This window comes from Phyllostomus discolor, chromosome 8 (genome assembly GCF_004126475.2).
Source record: "Phyllostomus discolor isolate MPI-MPIP mPhyDis1 chromosome 8, mPhyDis1.pri.v3, whole genome shotgun sequence".
NCBI classification, from domain to species: domain Eukaryota; kingdom Metazoa; phylum Chordata; class Mammalia; order Chiroptera; family Phyllostomidae; genus Phyllostomus; species Phyllostomus discolor.
This window is the reverse complement of record NC_040910.2, coordinates 12,557,425-12,576,255: the sequence shown is the minus strand read 5'-3', so window position 1 is coordinate 12,576,255 and position 18,831 is coordinate 12,557,425. Positions and strand designations below refer to the sequence as shown.

Sequence of the window (18,831 nt, the reverse complement as noted above, 5' to 3'; positions counted from 1 at the left end):
CATACTTTATAACTTTCTTTCTTTCCATATTTGTAAATTCCTTCTTCAGCACAGAGAGACCCAGCTCCCATTATAGTCAATGTTTTCCTTACCTGTTCAACGGCCCCTGCACTTAACCCATCTCCCAGCCAGATGCTGCCTTCTTGGTGCTGCCACCTCCTCAGCCTCTAACTTCCAGGGGAAAGCAAGGGTAAGGAGTAGTCGTGCATTCTTAATGACACAGGTTCCCCAAGTGTACTGTGGCTGGAGAAGAACTGCTAAGACGCCGAGACGTTTTGGGGAACCACTTTGGTTTGCTAAGGTATCAGCACAGAACCTCGCTGCCCGGGGGGCAGTTGGGGTAGCCAGTGGGCCCATGCCTCAGGTCTCTGGTGGTCCAGGAACCCGGAGGTCCCCACTTTTGCCTTCGTGGCGTTGGGTACTGTAAGAAGCACTATCTCAGTTGCCTGGAAGCTTATTTTCTAAAATGAAAACACACACATCCAGCACATCAAATACCACAGAGACAAATTCTTCTTAGTAGTTCTTCTTGTGCCTGCTTCTAATTTGGGCCTAGGCACCAGGTGTTTGCATTGCTCCTTAGAAAAGAGAAGTCGTGCAGGTGAACAGTCATGAACAGAAACCTGTAAACGACTAAAGTCCTGGGGAGAAGGTGCACTCTTGTGCTCATCACGAATTGGGTCCTGGGTTGTCTGAAAAAGCGCCAGATGGGAAGGATAACGTGAGCGAATGAGAACCAACATGCAAATTGCTTTAGACACTTGATATGGCACATGCCTCAAGCCAAGGAGACCGTTGGTGTGGACGGGCAATAACCAGGCGAACATTTAATTGGAAGGAACTGTGCTGTGTCACAGTCTTAGGAACGCCACCCTGGAGGGGACGTACTCTCTGCTGAGCAGTGGCGATCTCTCTGCACAACCACAAACAATAACGACCCAAACAAAGCTCCCTTGCCAATCGACGCCGGAGTCCTCGGTTACCAGCCTGACAACCAGCACAAACACCGTGGAGAACTATCACACCCGGTCCCTTGCGGGGGGGCGGGGGGGGGGGGTGTCCAACCTTTGGGCGTCTCTGAGCCAACACCAGGAGAAGAAGAGTTGTCTGAGGCCACATATGAAATACACAAACACTAACGAAAACTGATAAGCAAAAACAAAAAAACAAAACGGTTTTAAGTAAATTTACGATTTTGTGTTGGGCTGCGTTCATGCCCATCCTGAGCCACCTGTGGCCTGCGGGCTGTGGGCTGGACAACCCCCTCAGGGTGAGGGGGAACACGCATTGAAGAGAAAATAAATGTCACACGTTTGCTTCCAGGTGGGAGGGCAGAAGCCCACTCCTGAACTCACCTGGACAGCCTGGTCCCCAGACCAGGAGCACTTAGCATCACCCGGGAACTGGGTAGAAAGGCATACACTGTTCTGGAGCCCAACCCTAGATGTGCTAAGTCAGAAATTCTGGGGCAGGACCCCTCAGCCTGAGTTTTAACAATCTCTAGGTGATGCTGATGCACATTTAAATTTGATGGTCACTGACATTCCAGGCGTGGCGTGGGAAGGACCTCTCTACCAACGGGCCTCACCCCGTGGCCTCGGGCGGGTGATTAGGGAGCTCACTGCGGTTGCACCTGCGAACCGGAAGGTCGTTCACAGCAAGCGCACACACTTCGCCGTATTTAAGATGCAGGAAGTTGTTCCTGTGCGCACAGGTCAAGGGGTTGCTTCCCCTTTTGCCTCCACCTAATCCAGATCGCAGATTGGGTTGAACTGGAGACCCAGCAGGGGTCGCTGCTGTCCACAAAGAGAGGCCCAGGGAGCGTGGCCTGCGAAGCCCCGAATCTTTGACATCACACTAAGCTCCTCCTTGCACGCACACATTACACACACAGACAAACACACGCGCACACACAACCATATACAGACACAGAGACCGCGTACTCACCTCTGACCGCTCGCGCCCACTTCGCCGGAGCCGACCTCGCCCGCCCGCGGCAAGTGCGTGCGGCGTGGCCACGAGAGAAGCGAGGGCGAGCGGCCGCGGCGCCAGGGAACCGGCGCGCAGCAGGAGCGGCGGCCGGGACGCTCCGGCAGCACCCCGTGCCTCCGGCAGCCGCGTCCGCCCCCGCCGGGGCTGAAGGGCGCAGAGCCGCCACCTCGCTCGCTCCCGGGCCCCCTGCCACCCCTATGAGAGAAGGAGAAGCCGGGCGAAGGAGCAGGACGCTCGGCAGCTGGACTCCTCCGCAAGCCCCGAGCGCCCCCTTCGCCTGCCCCCCTCCGGCGCCCGGGAAGCGACATGCAACCGCCGCGCTTCGGCTGAAAGGGGAAGGGGCCGGCGCCACTCGCCCGCTCGGAATCCGGTCCCCGCGGCGGCGGCGCGTCTCGGCCGCGGTCCCCCGGGCCCGGGAGTGAGCAGGGGCAGGGGCAGGAGAGGAGGCCGGGCCGGAGTTGGCCCAGGCGGGGGAGGACGGCGCGGGGGACCGGGAAGGGGCCCCGGCGGAGAAAGATGGCAATGTCTCTCATCCAAGCGTGCCGCAGTCTGGCTCTCTCAACATGGCTGCTTTCCTTTTGTTTCGTGCATCTGCTCTGCCTGGACTTCACCGTGGCCGAGAAGGAGGAATGGTACACCGCCTTCGTGAACATCACCTACGCCGAGCCGGCGCCGGACCCGGGGGCGACGGGCGGCGGCGGCACGGAGCTGCACACCGAGAAGACCGAGTGCGGGCGCTACGGGGAGCATTCGCCCAAGCAGGACGCCCGCGGGGAGGTGGTCATGGCCAGCTCGGCCCAGGACCGCCTGGCCTGCGACCCCAACACCAAGTTCGCCTCCCCGGCCCACGGCAAGAACTGGATAGCCCTCATCCCCAAGGGCAACTGCACGTACAGGGATAAGATCCGGAACGCGTTCCTGCAGAACGCCTCCGCCGTGGTCATCTTCAACGTGGGCTCCAGCAACAACGAGACCATCACCATGCCCCACGCAGGTGAGCGGCCCCGGCGGACGCGGGGGAGGGGAGCCCGGGGGGGTGGAGGCGCGGAGAAGGATCCAGCGCCTGCCTCCTAGCTCCTTCCTGGGAAGTCTGTGCTTTGCGAAAGACGCGTCTCTCTTCCCTGGACCTACTAAGTTTTGCTGCACGTCACTTTGTGGGGTTTACGAAGAAGAAAGGGCTGACTGTGTTGGGGGAACAGCGAGTGTGTTTAGCTTAGACGAGTGCCCCTCGGACTAGGGTCCGCCGAGGTGGCCTAACTTCCCCCAGGAGGACCTGAAAGGTGCGGTTGGGGGGCAGAACTCAGATCTCTTGCTCGGCGAGTGGCTAGCCCCGCACCTGTGTGGAACAGGTAGAGATCCGATAACTCCGCTCTGACCTGGCTGTGCGCATCGGGTGTTCCCCGGGTGCAGGCGTTCGTGTGTCAGGAGGTGGGTAGGGTTACTGGCGCTAGCAGCTCAGCTCAGAGAACTTGCTTCTTAAGTCGGGTTTCAGTTCTTCATGGGAGATGGAATCCTCCGCCCCGCCCCCCCCCTCCGCCGCTTTGACGCACATCATAAATAATACCGAAAGTCCTGTGCGCTGCCAAACTGTCATCCGGAGAAGCTGGCCGGCAGGCAGGCACGATAGTAAATAATAACAATCCTCACCAAGCCAAGAAGAGCGCGGTGGTGGCCATGAAGTTACGTCTGCTTTTGCGGGATTACATTGCCCTTTGCTTGACCGGGAGGTTAAATATGCTCTGTGCGAATAAGAGAATTTCAGGCTAGAGAAACTAAGCTTTTCTCAATGATCCCAGGGTGCCAGGACTAGGAATAGGTTACTGTGGGCGGTTTGCCCCGTGACCGACAGGGCAAAGCTTCCGTGCTGGGGCGCGCGAGAAAGGTCCTCTCCAGGCTTGTCAGCAGGAGCTGCTGGACTCAGCGGCCGCCTGGAGTCCAGGGCTGCGCTTGCTCCTTCCCTGCGTGCCTGGCACGTGCGCGCTTCCTCCCCAGAGGGGTTCCTGGGTGGAGGCTGTGACACCCGGAGGAGGAGAACGGGAATAGAAATGACAGGTGCATTTCCTGATTGGAGTCACCTAAGCAACAACACTACTTTCCTTTATTAAAAACCAGGTTTTAATAACGTTTTGGAAATGGAATACCGAGCTTTGGCTACATAGGTGGGGAGGGGGTGCATTCTTTGGGGACAAGGTTTCATCCCAAGAGCTCCTATCATCTGTCAGTGAAATATGCAGTTCGTCCGCCTCTGGTAATCACCACCAGCTGTGTTGGAAGAGGGCCTTGTCGACCTGAATACAAACAGGTGGGGTGGGGACAGTCCAGTGCTTCTAACACACAGGCCCGGAAAATGCAGTGTGGTAATTAATGGCAGTAAGCTCAGAAAAGTTACACAGTGGTACATACGAGAACGTACACTGTACTCTCTCGAGCTCCACAATTTGTAAGGGGAAAGGTGGTATTCTGACCTTGAGACCTGGGAGCACTACTTACACTAGGATATCAAGGGTTTGGAGGACTTGGGAAGAGCACTTAAAGTCAGGTGAAGTATCTTTAAGTAAACATATTTAATGTTGTAGCTTCAACTGGCAGAGCGGTATGCAGGAGTTTGTGGGGGTTTTTTTCCCTTTAAGCACGGAGACGATTGTTGGCTGACTTTGTAGGATTCTTTGTAGGAATGCTTCTTTGTGCGTATGCACGAAATCTTAAACTTGGCTTCTTTGAGCACAGACTGAGAGGCATCATCTGTCCCTGTCTAAAAACGTCCTCCGGAACTGCCGACCCATCGGGTCGGTTCTCAGCTTGCCTGGTTCCAAAGGACGCAGTAAGCTGATTTTCTGCACAAGTGGTGCTTGGTGAAGGCCTCGTGGGAGTAAAGGGAGTAGCAATGGTTTGAAAGCTAAAGACTAAAGAATGTAAAGAAGATTCTCTACCAACTAACTGCTCTATTTCAAAAAATGTGTTGATGCTGTGTCCGCTGGTAGCCATTGGAACTTCCACAGCCCCATGTGACATACGGCCACGTTGAGAGACTGTATTCACTTTACTCGGAGATGGCATTGATTTCCGCCACAGCCTCATAAGCAGGTCCCTGACGCCAGCAGCTTGGCAAACCCTTCACTTGACTCTTGACTTCTTCTGCCTGAATCGCCAGCAGGGCCCGCCCTGGTCTGGCTACAAGTGCCTGACACTCACCTCCAGAAGGCTTTACTTCTTCCACTTCAGTTTGAGTTGGGTTCCTGAACGCGTCTAGCAAATCCATGTTAGATGCCATCCAATGTTCTTATTTCGTGAACATGGGAGGGAGGATACAAGAGAATCCATACATTTGTGAACTTTTAAATTCAGTCTCTAAAAAGTTAGCATCATCCTTTGCATTAAAAAAAAACCATCTCATTTCTCCTCTTTTATTTTTGGAACTGATAGGTTTTGGGTGAGGAGAAGGTCTGAATTTAGAGTTCTACGGTCTACCACGTAACACCTATGCATTCCGGTGGCTGATAGGACCCCAGAGCATCCACTCTCTTGGAATTCCATTAAATGGATATCATTTCCCCTTCGCCTTTTCATATTTATATAGCCTTTCTTCCTGATTTTTTTTCTCTTTTCTGCTTAAATGATTTGGGTCTCTGCCACCTCTGCCACTACGGCTTCTCATTCACAAAGACACAGCTTCTCCCTGGATAGACCAGTATTTTTACTTTGTAACCAGTTTATAAATCTTACTTAAAATATGGCAGCTTTATTGGCATACAGTTCACGTACCGTGCAATCCACTCATTTAAAGCAGAAGGTTTAATGGCTTTTGCGGTAGCGGCAGAGTTGTGCAACCCTCACCAGCAGCTCCAGAAGGAAACCCCGTGCGCATTAGCAGTGCCTCGTCAGGACCCGCCCGTCTCGCAGCCCCAGTTACTCACCAGTTGCTTTCTCTCTCTGTGCGTGGTTTGCCTGTTCTGGGCATTTCGCACAAGGGGAATACGGCAGTGTGTTTTTGGTGACTGCCTTCTTCTGTTATTTTCAAGGTCTATCAATACTCAGTACTGCATTCCTCTTTGCCAAATAATTTACCTTTGTATGTACGCATATCACCTTTCATTTATTCATCCACTAATGGGCATTTGGGTTCTTTTCAGTGTTGGGTTGTTAATAAGAAGGCTTCTAGGATCATCCATGTACACATTTTGTGTGGACCTTTCCCTTGGGTGCATACCCAGCAGGGAGATTTCTCGGCCACGTGGCAACTATATGGTTTAACCGTTTGAGGAACTGCCAGATGGTTTTCAAAGCAACTGTACCATTTCACATCACCATCAGCAGTGTGTGAGGATTACAGTTTCTTTGCATCCTTACTGATGCTCATTGTTTACCCTTGTGGTTTTGACCATGCCCAAGGCTGTGAAGTGGTGTCTCCATTGTGATTTTAAGTTGCAATTCCCTGATGGCTACAGGTACTTTTTAACTTAATCTTAGTTCTTCCTCTGCTTTTCATTTTCCCTTTGTTGCTCATTTCTTTGTGCTTTCCACTCATACACTTTTTGTCCTGGGGAAGAGAAAGAGATTAATAGAGAAAAGAGATCCACCCCTTTCAATTAAAAAAAAAAAAGCCCATGGACCAGAGATTTTATATGTTCCCTGTAAAAGAATGTGGGGAACTGTGTGTTCAGTGCTTTAGGGAGCTGCTGGCCTGGTTTGCCCTGTGAAAGGGGCGGGAGAGCAGAGCACAATGCTACAGAGCAATAGAGTCTCCGCCTAGTGAGAGTCCCGCACGTGAACTTGCAGGTGCAGGTAAAGGCCATGAGACCCAAATTAAGGAGTGCGGCCTCCAGAGCCAAGTACTTGAGTTTGTGCCCTGGCTCTGCTACTTTCTCCCTGTGGGCCTTTGACCAAGTTACCCCGCCTCTCTGGGCTTCTCTTTCCTCACTGGCGAAATGGGGGAAAAACAGTACCTACTTCATTCGGTCGTTTTGTGAATTAAATAAGTTAGTACAGTGCTTCCATCTGTAGCTGGGATGCAGCCATCAATAAATATTAACCCTTAGGAGTGTGGCACCCGGTGACACACAGGAGCCACGAACTGGAACGTGCAGCCAGCTGCAGGGCTCGCGGAGGCCCTGGCAGCCTGGGGGGAGAGCTCTCCGTTCACCCTCCTGCGCCATGGAGGCCGGAGCGGCTGTGCCAGGCTCTCCGGCTCCTGCGGTTTGAGACAGGGCATTGCAGCTCCTCCGGGTGGGTGGTGAGCATTGCAGGATTCGCCTTTTGCCTTTGTGCTTTCTCTTGGCTGAAACTGAAGTCCCTTCGTGGCAAGAACCTGTATACTCAACATGGTAGATCTACAAGTGTGTGGGTGTGGTTTTGAGTGAGTTGTGAAGAAATGGTGCGTTTTCTGTTTTTCTTCTTTTTGGCTATTGCTTGTACGTAGTTCAAAGGGAACGGGGAACAAAACGTGTAGCCTTCTGGGAAGAACTTCGGAGAGACGGGGTCCTGAGCGGTAATTTAGAGATAAAGGGAGGAGATGGCCACAGCAGCTGTCTAGAGAATAAGCTTAGCCCTTGGCGAAGAAGCATGCAGGATGGAGTGTGTTCCGTGGATTCTAGGACTTTCTCCACGGTTCAAGGAGAAAACATAGGGTATTTACTGAGACTCTTTCCCGCGTAGGTGGGTGCTAACAGTTTAATTCCTGGGTTCGTGCTGCATTTAGGGCCATTACTTGCTACAGTCTGCCTTTGCCTAACTCCTGTAAATGTGCTAGAGCTGCTATAATTAGTTGTGGGTTTTTTTTTTTTGCAGGACTCATTTTTCTAGAATATTTGCCATTTGGTTTTACATTTTCCTTTAAGTAATATGTTTGCACTAACTCTGTTTTTCAGTGTGTCGTAGGCCTCTCTTTGGGTAGTAATGCCTTTGCTCAAGTACTACTCACTCTGTGACAGGCATGTTCCCTGCGCATTGCCCGCACAGTGAGGCAGAGCTGGGTCCTGTTCTTATCGCTGTTTCACGGGCAAGGACACTGAGGCCCAGGCAGGGGAGGTGATTGGCAGAGCAGGTAGGAAGGGGTGGAGCTGGACTTGCAGACCCCAGCAGGCTGTCTCCCTGACCGTCTATGCTTGGTCACTGCTGCTCCTTTCACCCTCCCCCCACCCCGCGATGGGAGGCGCTCAGAGCCAGGTGTGGAAGGTGGTAAGTCAGCAGTGGGTGCGGAAAATGCTCGGCCAGTACCGTTTCGGAGCACTTGACCCTGCCTCCAGGCCAAGTGCGCTGACTTGCAGGTAGCGTTCCTGCGACGGGAAAAAGTGGGGCTGCCTCTGGTTAACCACCTGGCTTTGGGTCAGCCAGGCCCCTTTTCTATTCTGGGCCAGGTCTCGGTCTGCTCACCTACAAACATGAGAGGTCTGGTTAGTTACTGTCTAAGAGCTGTTTGAACTTCACGATTTATTCCCTTTCCAAAAATTAGGCTATGTTTACTAGAATTCACATTTCTGGCAGCCCACAAGAAGCTCCCGTGACAGGGCCTATGTCTCTGGGTGGCAGCCGGCAGCGGGAGTGGGCGCTGGCTGACCTTTCCGACCGTGGGTGTGCGGTTAGCAGGCCCCGGTCCACCTGGGGCCGGTGAGCGGGGGGCACAGAAAGCAGACTCGGGCTGGCACAGGGGAGCAGTCCTAAGGCCAGCACGGTCTAGAAACGGAGGAGGTTTCCTCGGGAGGTGGAGCTTTCGCCTGCGCGGTGTGTTTGCTGAATGCAGGGTTCACGCACGAGGTTCCACTGGGCCACATCTGAAGGGCTTCCCTGAGCCCGAGAGACCGTAATTCTCTGCCATTTAGATCGTTCAGAAACACTTCTTAGGAGTCCCAGGTTCTACTCCACTTATCTCTTAAGATGCATACAGAAAGCTGTCATTTATATTTGGTCTGAGTCTCCCAGAATGACACGACCTCAGTGCCTGCTTTGTTTTTGTTTGTTTGTCTGGCACTCAGCTGCCCCCCTTCAGCTGTCTGTCTCCTGGCGGGCGGGCGGGCAGCCAGCAGCCGGGGATCTCAGGCTCTGTGACTGAAAGCCACGGTTCAGCATCCGTGTCAAACGACATTCCTGGCAGGGTAACAACGTGGCCTGGGCATGTCCAGAAACCGTGTGCCGTGCGTACTCACTGCGGGTCATGGAAATATGCGTCTGGGGGATCAGAAAGGAATCCTATCCTCTGCCTTCTAATCTGTCATAAGGATTCCATCCTTGCTTCTCCTGATGCCTCGACTTCTAAGGATCCCCTGACTTCCCAGGATGGAAGGAGCCAGATGACCATGAAGTCTGGAGAGGGTCAGAGAGAGTCTGAGACTCGACTGGTCATTCTGGTGGTTCAGGAGCGATGGTTATGCGTCCGGTGCAATGTTAACTTGTTCGGAAACCAGTCTCAACTTCTGAAAAGAAGAAGTGTGACAGTTACTGTTACATGTCTGGGCATGAAACTTAGTATATGAAGAGTTTGGTGTTTTGCTAGCCCCTGAGAGTCTCCGGTTTATCCCCAGAAAAGGGACTCCATCTGGTGTACATTCTAAGGAGGGTCTTCACTTACTGCTGACGGAAGTGATGCTGGAATTCTGTGTGTGTGATCATGTTAAATGGAGAGACGCTAAATCTGAATTAAAGTGAAATTCAAATTCCACTCAGGGTATCACAGTTCTTGAGGGTTTTATTGGTGACATTTAGAAATAAGGCAACCTTGTGCTGCCTGATTGTTCTTCTACTAAACCTGCAATTATGGTGGTTGTATTAAATGGAAACTTTGTCTATAGGTATAATAAAGTTTTTTTTTAATTTTAAACTTTCTGGGATTAGTCACTTGGCAGTTCCACATGTGATGGACTAAATGTGCTTTATCGATTGAGGTCAAAATATTAATGATTAGTGTTAGATCTAGTTCTTTTTTTTCTATATAAGAGAGGAAAATTAAATTTTTTACGGCTTCAAAAGCATTGGTTATAAATTTATTCCCATGAGTATTATCTTTAAAAAAAGTATCTTCTCTATTCTATAATGTGATGGTTCTTAGAAATTTTTTTCTAGTAGAAAGAAGTATCATTTATCCTAAAATGGAAGCTTACATATTGGATCGTTAGGTTTTTCCATATTCAGTGTATGAATATATATTTCACAATAGTGATTTTTTAAAAATTAGATGTATTTTTGTATTACATGCATGGCTTACTCATGTCCTTCCCAGGCAAAGATATGTAATGAGTGCATATGTTAGGTAAAATATGGGAAATGTTTTGTTTCTTAACCAGTTCAGCCTGGAATCTCTCCATCACAGATGGTTTTGTTACACACCGAGTCCGCCTAATAAGCACTATGGAGAAGGCAAGGATGGGAGGTTGCCCGGAGCTCGGAGGTTGTCATTGCGCACACCCAAATGCCCTCTTCCCCCCTACGCCTGCCTTTTCTCTGGCCATCGTTTCCCACAGAAGAAGATAATGTCTGGCCCTTCTGTAGCCATGAACCGACCACACCCACATCGGGGATGCAATTCACGTGATCCCGAGAACAATGGGGAAGATGCTTCTCCTTCATTCACCAAGAAGCTTGGGATGCTCTTTCCCCCAGACCCCCACAGGACTGGCTGCCTCCGCCTCTCTCCGGCCCCTCCTCTAAGGTGGCCTCACTCCTACGGCACCCACCCACGGCGGCACCCCCAGCTGCTCCAGGAGACCGCAGCGTCCTTCCCCACGCCCCACCCCCCTGCACACTCTGCCCCTCCCCCTGCTTCATATCCCACGTGCTTACCACATCTTCTCCCACCAGAATGTGAGTGCCGCCAGGAGCCAAACTTTCAGACATTTTTTTTTTGTTTTGGTTCACGGTAAATTTCGCAAAGTCTAAAAAGTCCCTGGTGCGTGGAATGTGCTCAGTAAATGTTTATTGTTAAATAGACCTGTTAAATAATCTGGAGACTGGAACGGTGGACTCGTAATGTGTTAGCCTCTCATTTCATGAAAAAATATTCTGTGACACAAAAACGTCTCCTTAGTTTTTGACAGGGAGATTTTGAGCCTCCCATTAAAATCTTTAGTGATCTTGTCGAATGTGCCTTGAAGTGAGTGCCTGGGTCATGGTCATGGTCTAAGAGGACAAAGACACACTAAGTGACAAGCAGAAGGACACAAGTTTTCATAAGTTATAGCCAAATACAGCTCTGTGTGTGTGTTTCTTGTCCTGCAGCGTAGAGATAGATACATAGATGGATAGATAGATAGATAGATAGATGTGCCTATATATGTGTATCTTTTTAAATGGAAGAAGTATGCCTCATAGAAATTTTTTTGAAAATATAGAAATATTTTAGAAGAAAGGAAATTAATAACCATCAATAACTCAACTATAGTATTTTTTATGTGGACATATGTTTACTTTTACTAAGCTGGGAATATGTTACATATATGTTTTAGTCACTTTTTGAAGTTTAAGATTATATTTTGAAATTTCCTTGATGTTTCCTTGATCTCTCTCTGGGGTTTCTGCTTCTCCACATAAACAGGGCTGCTGCACCTACGTCCTTGGGTCCCTAAAAATGGGTGCGTATCCGTGGGTGATTACCTTCTTAAGTCCAGTTCTTGACTAGAGCCCTAGTTAGTTAAGTGCTGTTCACGCATGGCTGGAGAGCAGGGTTTTGCACAGCGGACGGAGTGAGGTCTTCCACTCTGTGCTTACTCAGCATGCTGGCCCTCCTTTGAAGGAGAAAGGACAGCTGGCAGCATGGATGGGGTCCTGCCGATGGTGCCCTGCACTCCCAGTACAACTTTTCTGCATCCCTCTGCTCAGGGTAGACTAGGCTGGCAGTTGGGGCAAGACACAGAAGGTGGAGAACCTGAGGAAAAGCCTCCGTGACAGAATTGCTAGAATTACAATGGGTGAGACCTGCCTTTCCCTTGCGCCCGTCTGCCTGTGGATGTTGAATGCACGCTGAACAGGGAGTTAGGAAACCTGGCTTTCGGTTGTGGCTCCACCGCAGATGGGCTCTACAGTTGGCAAGTCACTTCCCCCTCTGGCCTCCTGTTCTTGGAGGCGACAACAGGAGTCTCCGAGGGGGGCGGATCCTGCTTTAGATCTGTGACTCTCCACCCTTGCTCCGCGTTAGAGTCAGGGGGTTTAAACGTTACAGATGCCCGGCGATGCCGATGTAACTGGTCCGGTTTGGGCAGGGGGCACTTCAGATGATGCTGATGCCAGCCGGGGTTGACAACCGCCACGCTGGATGAATCTGATGTCTTTCTCGGGTTCTCCTATCCCATGATCCTTTATTAAGTGTTTCAAGAAAACAATGGAAAGCATGCTAGTGCCAACCAGGGTGTGCAAGAACAAACGTAGTTGGGAGAACTCTGAAGAAGCCTGCCCTACCCCAGTAGTTGTAACCAAATGCACACTCCAGGCCTGAACGGGTGTGAGCCAGGAGCTTGGCAGAGGTGGGGGCTCTGTTTGGAGAGTGTTTCTCGCCATCCATCGCCGCCCAGGTGATGGGCTAAGGGGGGAAGTGCAGCACCTTCTCAGAGAGAACAGTGCTTCCCACATCGTCAGAGGGGAGGGAGCACCGAACAAGCCAGCACAGGGTGAACCACACTGGCTGTGATGGAAAATGCGGTCGGCGGCGTGCTGGAATTTGTCAGAGGGCAGCCAGAGGGCCTGAATGAAGGGAGCTGGAGGGCAGCTGTCTGCCTTTGCGTCAGCCCAGGGTAAGGGCGTTTTAATGATCCTACGAAAGGAAAGTGTGTGTGTGTGTGTGTGTGTGTGTGTGTGTATGACGTTTGAATGGATGTTAAGGTGGTTTGATCTTTCGTGGCTTTCTGGGAAAGCCCACCCCTACGGAAAGGGCGGTAATCCATGATGCAGATAAAGCGCCCCTTTCACGGAGTCCATGTGACGCGGGATTATCTTCAGATGATGGAGCAGACCTCGTGCCCCCTGGCGTGTGTCCTCGTCACCTGAGCACCGTCGTGTTCAACAGGAAACTCACATTTGTTGGGAATTCCCTGAGTCGGGCATTGTGCTGGCTGGCCCCGTGGTTGCTTGGATGGGCTGCGTCGCTGAGCAGTCGGAGCCAGGCTGGACCCGGCCCTCACAGGCCCCAGTCCCAGCCCTGCCTCCTGGCAGCCTCCCTGCCCCACTGTCCTTGTGTGTAGGATGGAATAATAATAATAATAATAATAATAATAATAACAGCAACAACAACAACAACAGCAGTAGCAACAACAACAGGATCTATTTCATGGGGTTCTTCTGAGAGTTGAATGGGTTAATACATACAAGCAGGTATCTAATAAGCACTGTCAAAGCACTTGCTCATGAGAAAGCAAAGGAACACCTGGAGCTGGGATTCGCCCCTGCTTCAACCAAAGCCTCTGATGTCCTCTGCAACACGGTGCCTCTGTGTGCTGGCACTGCATGTCGTGCTGCTCGGACCACATTAAACTGATGCCACCCTTGATCTCAGGAAGAGTGACTGCTAAGGTGGAGAAAGTGTCTACTTTTATTACATTTATGTTCATCTTCCGTTTGGACATTGGTTGGAGCATCTTTTAACCTTCGATATAGTTTAGGTGAAAGACGAGATAGACATTTAAAAAGTATAGTCTTGGATTATACTTAACATATTTGTCTCTGTTTGACTTGATTTCTCGACTTGAAATCAAGTACTTTTCTAGACTTGATTTCATTTTTTCTTGTAACAGCAGCTCACATATGGAAAAGGTACGAGTATCCCAGCCTCCAGACAGAGCTGAAGCTCACAGAGTTCGAGTCCTCATCAAAAAACAGTCCCAGAATTCCCATCTCACTCCTGATTCAAATGTGCTTGTCGCCGTGTTCACACACTTTCTTAACGGTTGTGAGTTCAGCACTTACGCATGCGCAGGTGTGTTAAACCCAAGCCACACGAAGAGAGAAATGCTGCTTTTTTCCAAGCTGGTTACCATCCAGCAGACAGGAAGGGCACGGTGGGCATGTGATATTGTTCGCGTGGACAGGGCACTGCCAGACCACCCAGGAATGATTGAATGGCCTCGAGATTTGAGGAAGGCTGTAGAGAGGTGGCAACATTTTAAAATGAGCAGAGTTCTGCAGAAAGTGGAAGGAGAGAGAGCACATTAAGCAGAGGAAACCCTTTATTTGATTGTTGAGGGAAGGTCATTGAGTGTGGGCCAAAGTGCCAGGCCCAGGGGTCGTATGGTGAGGTGAGACTGTAAGGCCGTTGGAGATGGGAAGGGTGCTGAGGAAATGGTGCATTGTTTTGTAGGCGATGGGAAATTGTTAAAAGTTTTTTTCCGCAAACACTGTCAGAGCTCTGTTTTAGAAAATAACTGTGCTAGCTGCACTGAAGTGTGTATATAGGAGGCATTGTCTTTAGGGAATGTTAATCATAAGGCTGATACTAGTCTAGAGAGTTCGGAAAAAGTTTCTAAACAACTGGAGTCTGAACATAAGGGTGGACTAAAATTGACATATCTGTAGGGATGAATGGTGAACGAGATGACGGAAGTAGAATGCGAGGAAAAGAGGAGGTTCGGAAGGCAGAGGTGGATCCGGTGTCGCGCGCGTTGCATTGGAGACTGCTGAGGCTGGACAGAGGTGCTGGCGCCGCTACCACAGTCCAGACAGCTGGGCCTGTGAGAACGGATGGGACCAATGATGCCCGGGAGCAGTGAACGTGAGAATGACACCAGGGTGGGGTGGGGGTACAGGGGGTGCATTTTAGAGGTTGGGAGTAGATGGCAACTTTCTGGTTAGAGGAAAGCCAAAATGACTACAATGATGAAAACCAATGAATGAGGAATTTCAGTAAAGAGGCACATAACACCAGATGCTGCTAAGAGGTCAAGAGACCGAGGGTGTTGGATTTGACGAGTAATGATGTACTTACAGATGATATCAAAAGTCCCGTTCAGTTAACGTGTTAGCTCTTACTTTGAGCATTCTCTAAATTCTCACCAGAGCAAATAATAATATGAGACACATAGGCCAAACTGGAGAAATCCTTTCCTTTACAAAACCATTACTAGGGGCCTAGTCTTGTTTATCCGTGGGTATGAATTTGGTACTCCCATTGCTGATCCTGGCATTTAAATCTCCAGAAAGAAATGTGTTAATGGTTGGGTTGTGCAGAATTCAGAAAACTCTCTCAATTTGACTTAACGCTCGAAACAACAGGCATACAGGGTTGGGATTATACAAATGAGGGAAAGCACAGTCATATTAATATTAGGGTGCCAAATCACGATGGAGATAAATAATGTCTGTAGACTGCAGCTGATGTATGAAGGTAGCTGTGTGTGTGTGTGTGTGTGTGTGTGTGTGACGGAGAGAGAGACAGAGAGATCACCACGATGGTGCTGTATCTGAAGGATCGTTGTTGACACCATGGCAAATGCTGGCATTTCATCGGCCTTACTTTTTCATTTGTGAGAGGAGGTTGACAATTTGGATTCCTCTTACCTCTGCAGCCAGTTTGGATTTGGGACGTTGGATGGAATCAAGTTATTACTGTCGTTGCTAGAGAGAGCGTCATTGTTGAAGGCTCCAGAGAGAGCAAAGCAACATTGTGCACAAGCTTGAATGTGCCGTTCCTAGTGCGTAAAGAGACCTAAAGGTAACATGGAGTCATTGGAGCCTGGCAATCTTCTATAATTAACTCTTTCCCCCTTAAAGGATACAAACATTCCATAGCTCTTCCGCTGCCAAGTCGCCACGCAGCTCCCACTGCCATCGGCCGCGTTGGCGGTGATTCAGAGCAGGGAGCAGACAGAGGTTTCTGCGTGGGGCAGGGGGCGGGGGGGGGGGGGTTGCCCGGCAATGATGATGTTGCAAGCAGTTGGGAAGGTGGCTCTCGTGGTTCTGCTTGGCACCCATGAAATAAGGATGCACGGGCACTTTTTTGGATCTTTGCTGGTGACCTCTGTTCTGAATCTCGGGACTCGCTGTCCTCTTTGCGCTGTGAGCAGTAGCCACCAAACACTCTCCACCAGGTTCAGGCTGAGCCGGCTAGGCTATGCACGCAACCCAAGAGAACTTGACCTTCACCCTTTTCGTCTTAAGCCCAAACCTCAGGACCTCTTGTTTCTCCTTACAAGTCCTGATCAGAACACACTGTCTCCATTACATATTTCCTTACTGAAGTGCAACCTTGTCAAATTTCATGGGCTTATTCAGAACGAAGGTAAAACACTACTCCCCCCCCACCCACCGTGGTATGACTTAACATGTGTCTTTTAGTTAAAACTCAGTGGATGTCCGAGGCCTCTGTGTTTGTCATTTTGTGCAAACGGAATCATCCCGGTGCCCGAGGGGACAGAACTTGACATCTGAAACTTCACGCTGGCTTCCCTACGCCTTCCTGTAAACAGATCGATTTAATTAGATTTCCACCTGTCTCATTAACCTATTACATTAGTTGTTTTGTAACTGCAGTTCAAAAAATAAATTTAGAACACTCTTACAAGTGAAGCAAGAGAAAATATTACAAGGGTAGACCTCGCACATACCAAGGGTAGCTATTGTTTTGCAGAAGGTTTATCACATACCCACGCATGTGTGCGAGAGGCCACAACGGGTTTAAAGGCTAAGGTCTTAGATCACATCCCAGTGATTCACCACGGTTTTTCATTCTGTTCTAAAACGAGTGCCCACAATGCCCAGCATTAGGATCCTGTGTAATCTCCCCCATGCCCAGGCGTCGGGGGCAGGAGGGGTCCCTCCGCTGGCAGGAGGTTAGCTGACGGAAGCAAGGGCTTCTGCTCCAGGGGGTCTGAGCGGAGGAGTCTTCACAGCCTCGAGGCTGGACTTCCCTGAGCCAGAGCCGGGAGGGAGGGTCCCTGCCATGCTGCCTCGATTGTCTTTATCGGATGCAGGGGGCCGTGTGTCCACACAGGAGGGGCGTCTCCGGCAGTTTTACCTCCTGTGACTCAGCAAACAGGATCCAGATTCCCCGGAATGGAGTGAGTCCAGCTGGTGGGGGCTGCCCGGTAGAGGAGAGAGGCTCTGTGCTCTGCTCCAGACCACGGGGCGCGGGGAGATGCCAATCCCGTGGTGGGTCCCCTGATTGTCCCAGCGTCTGAGAAACAGAAGTGAGTGAGCGTGTGACAGAGGAGGGGGGGACCAGGAGGAGGAGCTTGCGGACTGGAAGTCAAGGCCCCCCTGGCCTCCCAAGGCTGCGTTGTAGTAGCTGCTCATGAGGAAGCCCCAGAGTGACATCAGAACCACGTTCTCATTATTACAGTTTTGGTTTTTACTGTTATCGTTCAGTGACTTCTTTTGCTTAAAGACCCTGTGTCGGAAACGGTGCACAGCTCATGCCATCGTGTGAGGTGCATGTTTTCAACCATGGCAGTATAAATTCGGAAGGCAGAAGGCCCCTCCGGTTGAATCGTCAGCCGGAAAGCGAGGGCAGGGGCGTCTGTCCCGCGGTCACCGTGTTGAAGGCCCGAGGGGCCGGGAGCAGGCCCGCCGGAGAGTGGTGTCCGATCAGGGCCATTCTTGTGTGTGAACACGACCACTCACGCAGGCATTTCCCAACTCATGTGGCGAATGGGACAATATCCACCTCTCTTTCAGCGCGAAAACAGCAGCCCTCCAGCTGCTCCGGGGTGCCGTGGGGGAAGGTGGAAGGCGACAGGATGGCAGAGTGTTGGTGGTGACAGCCTGGAGTGTCCCTGGCCTTTGGGGGTGGAAGGGCTCCGGGGACAGTCACCTGAAGTTTGCTCTCGTTTCTCCTCCTTGGTTCTCAGGCTCTGTGTCTTCTGTCCGCTCTCCTTAGATGGGTGAACTAAGCAGGGAAATCCTAATTGATCTTTTTTCTAATTGTTGATAGTGTTGCTACAGTGACAGTGGAGAAACGGTTTGAAAAGACTAAACTGTGGTTTTGTTTATACACCCTCTGTGGACGTACTTGAATGCTTTTCATAAATACACCTGTTTCTGCAGCACGCATGCCTGGGGCTCCCGGGTCAGACATCGCAGAGGCTGCCAAGTGTCAGCAAGGGAGAGGGAGGGAAATCCTGTCCCTGTGTCGAGTTTGCATTGCATGGGACCAGTGTGCAGTGTGAGGCCGTGACCATCCCTGGGGCCGTTACTTATTTGATAGCAGGTATCCAGTATTTGTGATGGTCACTTTGGACATGCCAGAAGAAAATGTTACTCCTTCCCGTTAGTGCACAAAATGCCAGAACCCATTCCAGAATTTCATCTCCAAAGGGCGATGGAAATCTCTCACCCTGTTCTTCCGAAAGAGAATTATATATTTAATATTTTATGGAAATTACTGCTTTCCTTCAGAGAGATTTGGAAAGAACTCCAATGTGTTCATAAGTATGTAAAGACTAGAACGTAATTAACACACCATAGAGTTATGCAAGTCGTATTTGGGTAAAAAAGTAAAACCTAAAATATCAGTTGGGGATTCCTAGTCCCTCACATTCTGCATTATATTCAATTGAATCTTCTTTCTATGGCCTATAAAAGCTGAAATCCTCATATCTTTGAGCTTTCCAGGGAGCTTATACTTTCATGGTTATCGTGAGACCTTTGCTGATGGCTCTGTTTTGCACCACATTGACCCAAACCTAATGAGGTTTCAGTTCCCCTCTCTGAAACACAACACAAAATCACAATCTTGTTTTGGTATATGAGATTTTACTGGAAATCTGAGTGGTCACATCTCATACTATATAGTTCACCGTTGCATGTTAGATATTTATGTTCTTGACTTTTTCTTTCTTCCTTTTTTTTTTTTTGTTGAACTTTGGTGATGTGGGTGAGTGGCACATCTGGTTGTTTGCCAGCATGTCGAAGTGCACAGCCCTGGTACAGCCC

General features: G+C 50.3%; 1 protein-coding gene across 1 annotated transcript in view; it reads left to right on the top strand.

Moving 5' to 3' along the window:
- Positions 1 to 1,302: 1,302 nt before the first annotated feature.
- The window catches only part of RNF150 (ring finger protein 150), a 174,491-nt gene continuing 156,962 nt past the window's right edge, over positions 1,303 to 18,831 (top strand). Inside the window, exon 1 of the mRNA XM_028520293.2 lies at positions 1,303 to 2,986. Within this exon, the coding sequence (XP_028376094.1) occupies positions 2,509 to 2,986 (478 nt within the window). The 5' untranslated portion in view covers positions 1,303 to 2,508. The remainder of the gene's footprint in view (positions 2,987 to 18,831) is intronic.